Source organism: Neovison vison, chromosome 7 (genome assembly GCF_020171115.1).
Source record: "Neovison vison isolate M4711 chromosome 7, ASM_NN_V1, whole genome shotgun sequence".
NCBI classification, from domain to species: Eukaryota; Metazoa; Chordata; class Mammalia; order Carnivora; family Mustelidae; genus Neogale; species Neogale vison.
In genome coordinates, this window is record NC_058097.1 from 154,553,029 (window position 1) to 154,558,809 (window position 5,781).

At 42.0% G+C, this 5,781-nt stretch overlaps 1 protein-coding gene across 1 annotated transcript; it reads right to left on the reverse strand.

Annotated features, from left to right (window-relative positions):
• Nucleotides 1-534: 534 nt before the first annotated feature.
• LOC122914245 (olfactory receptor 52B2) lies at nucleotides 535-1,503 on the reverse strand. The gene has a single exon (XM_044260875.1). It carries the CDS (start codon nucleotides 1,501-1,503, stop codon nucleotides 535-537), a length of 969 nt encoding a protein of 322 aa, XP_044116810.1.
• Nucleotides 1,504-5,781: the final 4,278 nt, after the last annotated feature.

Below are 5,781 nucleotides of genomic sequence, written 5' to 3' on the forward strand. Positions count from 1 at the left end.
TGTCAAATACATAAATAAAAATCTTTAAAAATAAAAATAAATAAATTTTAGAATAGATAAATAAATAATACCAGCCACTGTAAAAGTTAGGACACAGAGCTTCTTGAGTCTGTACAATCTGCACATTTGGAGGTTAAAAAAAAACTGGAACACCTTCAGATGTTAAATATAAAATTATTTTCATCCATGTGCTTATAACCCACTTCATGTTGTGTTCAATTCTCTGTGTTTCTGGAGTACGTCTGGTCTACTAGATACCAAATGTTCACATGAGAGTCATGTACATTTAGTTATTATCTCTGGGATGTGGAGAAGGGATATGAGAAGAGAAGATAAAGCAAACAAAGAAACAGGAGAGGAGGCAAAGATGAAGAGCCAGAAGAGGGAAAAAAAGAAAAGATGGAAGGGACTGATGACAACAAAGAAGGAAGAGAAAGAGGAAGAGAAGTAAAAGCCCTCCTAGTCCGAAAAAATCTCTGTATCTTATGCTTAGTTTCCTTGATAAATCTTGGAGTGCAGATTCATGGGGAGCCATTAGCCCAGAGGGGAAGCACAGCACCAAGTCTTGATGTCAAAGAACCGGTGGGCTACACCCTCCCGGATTTGCTTAGTCTTCACACCATAGACGATGGGGTTGAGCATTGGTGGCACCACCACATAAAGATTGGCCAGCAGGATATGGACATGTCGAGGAATGTTACGTCCAAAGCGGTGGGTCAATAATGTAAAGAAGGATGGAACATAAAACATGAGGATGACACAGAGGTGAGAGCCACAAGTGCTGAGAGCCTTGTGCCGGGCATCCTGGGAGGGCAAACGAAACACCGCTCGGAGGATCAGTGAGTAAGACACAGCAATGAGGATCACATCCAAGATGACCATGACAATGGGCACTGAGAAGCCATACCAGATGTTAATGGTGATGTCAGCACAAGCCAAGCGAGCCACTCCAATATGCTCACAGTAGGAATGGGGGACGATGTTGGTCCGGCAGAAGGGCAGCCGCTTCAATAAGAAGATCACTGGAAAGATGATGCAGAAGCTTCGGGTGACAATGGCCAGAGCAATCCTTCCCACAACACGCCATGTTAGCACTGTTGTATAATGCAAGGGGGCACAGATGGCCACAAAACGATCAAAGGCCATGGCTAATAGAATGGCTGACTCCCCCACAAACATCACATGGACAAAAAAAACTTGGGTGATACAAGCATCAAAGGCAATGTCATGGGCATGGAGCCAGAAGATGGCTAGAGCTTTGGGTACAGTAGTGGTGGATAGCAGGATATCTGTGATGGCCAACATAGAGAGGAAGAAGTACATGGGCTCATGAAGATTACGTTCCGTGACGATGACCACTATCAGGATGGTGTTCCCCAGGACAGCAGTGATATACATGAGGCAGAGGGGTACTGATAGCCAAATGTGGTAAGACTCCCACCCAGGGATGCCCAGTAGGACAAAAACTGCAGGATGGAAGATGGTAAAGTTGGTGTGAGTCATGATGCACTTTAGGGTCCTCTCTGTAACACCTCAGAAGCCGAAGAGTCTGCTGAAAGTGACAGGAACAGAAAGGACCCCTGAGAGTGTGCGGAGACCATAAAAGATAGCACTGGGTTCTAAACTGTGGGACTCTCTAGACAAGTTCTCCCAGAGAATGCTCATTTGGGTGTAGGAATGACTTCTGATCCATGGTGCCTCATTAGCATGAACAGCTTCTATGTCAATCATGCTTCAAGAACTAACAGAGGTTTCCCCTGCCTCCAGTCACCCTACTCCCAAAGTTTGGCCCCACTATACTTTTCTGACTTCATTCTGCCATTTCTACACAAGTGGTGTTTGCACCCTTACCTGTTTTATACTTATCCCTCCCCCCAAGATTTTGCTCCTTATCTGTTTATTTAAATTTCCCTTCCCTTCCTCTTCTACTTACACAAATTTTAACCTTAAAATATGTCCTTAAAATATACCAATTTGTAGTGGTCTATGTTCATAGCAATGTATCTCCTTCCTGAAGACCTATTAGCTGAACTATATTCTAACCTGGTTATATTTAATCACATTAAATTTATTTGGCTATTACTTTGAACATTTCACATGATATTAGCCTAATACCTTGGCACTTGTGCCTTCCTGTGCATGAAAACAGAGCATCAAGCAGATATCCAGAAGGAGCCTAAAGCGTGTATTTCTCCATTCTGGCCCAAATTCAAATCTTCCCTAAAGCCAGGAAGGAATGGAGCAACCAATGAAACTGAGAGGGACCATATTCATTGCCTGCTCCTTGTGACTTCTCATGCTCCTCCCCAAACGGTTCCATAAATGTGTGTCTAGCCTAGCTCTCCTTATCCTTAAGAGCCTCCTCCCACCTCCAGAATAGGAAAACTATTCTGAGTACAAGGAATCAATACACTTCCCTGTGGCTCCATCAATATAGCCCTCCTCCTGCCCCACTTGTTTCTTAACCTCAGAAAGATTCAGATCTCCCTTCTGCTAAAAGGGCTAAGCATAAAGTCCTCCCTCTTTAGCTTTCCCCAACACTCAGTATGACTGGTTTCTTACTGAAGCTCTGGACCACCTGTTAGCCATCAGGACTGGAGAAAGTATGATTAAATCTCTGAAAGGAAACATGGACAAAGGTATCATAGAAAGACTAAGGAGAGAATCAGGAGTATAAAATTACCAAATAAATACTAGATGGATCTACTGATAAACAGAGGGCCCCAGGGAGGAGGGCATCCAAAGGAATGAAAGCCCCCATTTATGAGTCTATCCCCCTGGCCCCTATGCAGATGCACTTGCTCAGAGCATGAGGGGCTATGTGGAGGGAGCAATGGGACTATAGGTGGGTACCGAAAAGGGAACAGGGCCAGATTCAAAGAAGCATGGTCCCCAGGGAGGCTAATAATATGATGTCTTTCAAGGCAGTATATTTCAAATATCCTTCAACTTCTATTTAGAGGAAAGGCTGAGCTTTGCTAGGATAAGCATAGAGAAAGACCACTGATAGCATTGCTCTGCCTCTATTTGAAAGCACAGGCCCCAAATTTATATAAACAAAAACCCACCAGAAAACAAATTCCTTTTCCTTAGATGAAAATTTACTGAAAATTTTCCTCATCACTTCTCTCAATCCCATTAGTTATTAATTAGTTATTAATGCATCCCTTCCCAATGAAAGGTACCTGATATAAGTCCTCAGAAAAATAACTCTGGCTCTCTGTTATAATTCTAATGATGTTTTAAAACTTCAAGGGTGAGGCAGCAAAAGCAGGGCAGGGAGAAGGACAGTGAGACCTGGATGGCTATTAATGAGGTTCCAGAAAGGAGGTTACTGTGTGAGAAGAAGGATTTTCATTTCATTCAATGGCTTCTGAGTGCCCCATCTCAGCCCTGCTGAAGGTTCTCAGCAGGAAGGTTCTAGCTTCATTTAGGAAGTGGTATGAGAAGAGAGGAAAGTCACAGGCACAAGGAGGCACATCCAAAGTTTCACAGAAATTACCTCCCAGAACTCTAAGAGAATATCTAGACGAGTGAGAAAAAAGGATTCAGAATGATCAGGAAGGGTCAGGGAGACATACTGAGCGGGAAGGAACAGGTATAGTAGGTGAGGACAACAAGGTCTAGAGCCAGATTTCCCAATTAATTTCCCAGTTAACTTCCCAGTTCTCCCCTGAGTAGCTGCATAATCCTGGGCACGTTACTTTACTCCTGTGCACCTCCATTTTCTCATTTATAACATGTGGGTAACAATGAACTTCAAGAGATAATCGGGAGGATTAAATATGTTAGTTCAGATAAAATGCTCCAAAAACGAGGTTATTATTCTCGTTATTAGTATTTATAAGTCTCTTTGGCTATCATCCCATTGTCTTTTTTCAACAGGCAAAATACCTTAATGAATATTCAGGAATGTTAAAATCTTATTCTTCACCCAAATACGACCAGAGGAAATTCATTTCCCAGGAAAAAGAAGAGTGAAAAGGATGAGAAAAGTGTCCCAGGAGAAAAAAAACAGCCTGAGAACAGATTTGTCAGAAGGACCTGGTGTCTCAGAACCAAGACTGGAAGGCTGGGTGGTGCACCGAGCAGGCTCACCACCAACGGACTTAGCTGGTGTCACAGCTACCTGGCAGGCTTCCCTTGAGTGCTTGGGAAAACACCCATCTGTCTCAGCAGACACAGACTGTCTCCATCATTTATAGAATGCTGGGGGCAGGGCAGAGTGATGGAGTCAGAGCTCCAGCTCTAGAACCAAGGAGAGCCAGGAGTGAACATCGGGGGAAGATCCAGTTCAGGCTAAGGAAAAATGGAGCCATTTCTTCCCTGCAGCCCCTGAACAGACTTCGCTGTCTCCTTCTCCTCCCAAGGTCTTCTTTTTTTCCTGTGAGTCCCAACCAGCTCTATTTTTTAGTTATGCCCCTTCTCTGTTAAGAGGGTTATGTAAAAGCCTTTTATATCTTCATGTAGTCTTAACATTGGAAGACTCCCCTGACATCAGAACAACGTATAAAAATGCATACTCACAAACTGCATTAAGTACAATTGTTAGACAACTATATGGCAGTGGAGCCCATTACTTTTTTGCCTAGTTGTATTATGTAGATATTTATTTATTTAAACAAATAGTAATTTTATATTGCCATTTTCTTTGTACACAGGTTTCAGAACTGAAATGCTTTTCACCACTCTTAGGTTCTTTAAAAAGTACCAGCTCTCCACACTGAAGCCATGACCCTAATGGATAAAACAGCTTGCCCCTCACCCAAGGTTATAAGGTTGCCTCTGTTTGCAGCACAATATATTGGAAAGACTAGTGATGAGAAATGTCACAAGGAATTCTTTTCAATACAGAAGGTATAAAAACTTGTGAATGCTTATCTTTTTAATAAATTGGAGCAAATGCAGCTTTGTATCTCTAATAACCTCACTCTTGCTCACATGCACTTAAAGCCAGTATGTAAAATATTTTCATAATCTAAAACCAGTATTATCTATACTGCAGAGGGACTGATACGCCCTTAATTCACTGACATAGTAACTCACGCTTTTAAATAAATAAACATCTCAAGAAAAATTTCCACCTACTCATTTGTTTCACTCCTAATAAGGATTTTGAAGATTTTGTAGAACTCCAAGTAAGCATAGGTGGTGTATCATGTATAAACATCATCCACCATATTCATATGTTATGATGGCATAAACATGGAGAACCTAGCTCCAAGGCGCAATCTCTGGGCCCAATCTCTATACCTGTTCTTCAAAGGACAAGACTTCCTGGTTTATACACACCTAACACCCAAATTACCAAGAAAAGTTTCCTCAAGAGTCCTCCTCAGTTTGGGACCGGGAGTTCACAGCACTACACACAGAGTCTGGCACATCATTGGTACTTAGGAAATATGTGAAGAAATGAACCAGTGATTAATCTTTCACCTGTAGCTTTCCCTGTCTCACCAATGTATTGATCAAAATCTGAGCCATTTTCATGAATATCCCCCACTGATAAACCCTGTCTTGGCACAGTCTGGTTCTGACTGCTCTGTGAACTGCCCCTGAACGCTTACCAGAGTTGTGAGTTTTTAAAAATTAAAAACTTTTAAAAATCTGCTGAAAATAATGCTCCCTGTGCCTTTATCCCAGTGATAATGAAAACTTGGGTTCACAAAGAAAACTTTGAGACAGACTTTTATGTTCACTGTACTTGTAATAGCAAAAACCTGGAAACAACTCACATATCCTCCAATGGGTGAATGGTTAAACAGTGGTAAATACATTCAT

What these genes read in the sequence shown, in the direction of transcription:
- LOC122914245 (XM_044260875.1), bottom strand. Translation starts at nt 1,503, where the DNA reads ATGACTCACACCAACTTTACCATCTTCCATCCTGCAGTTTTTGTCCTA.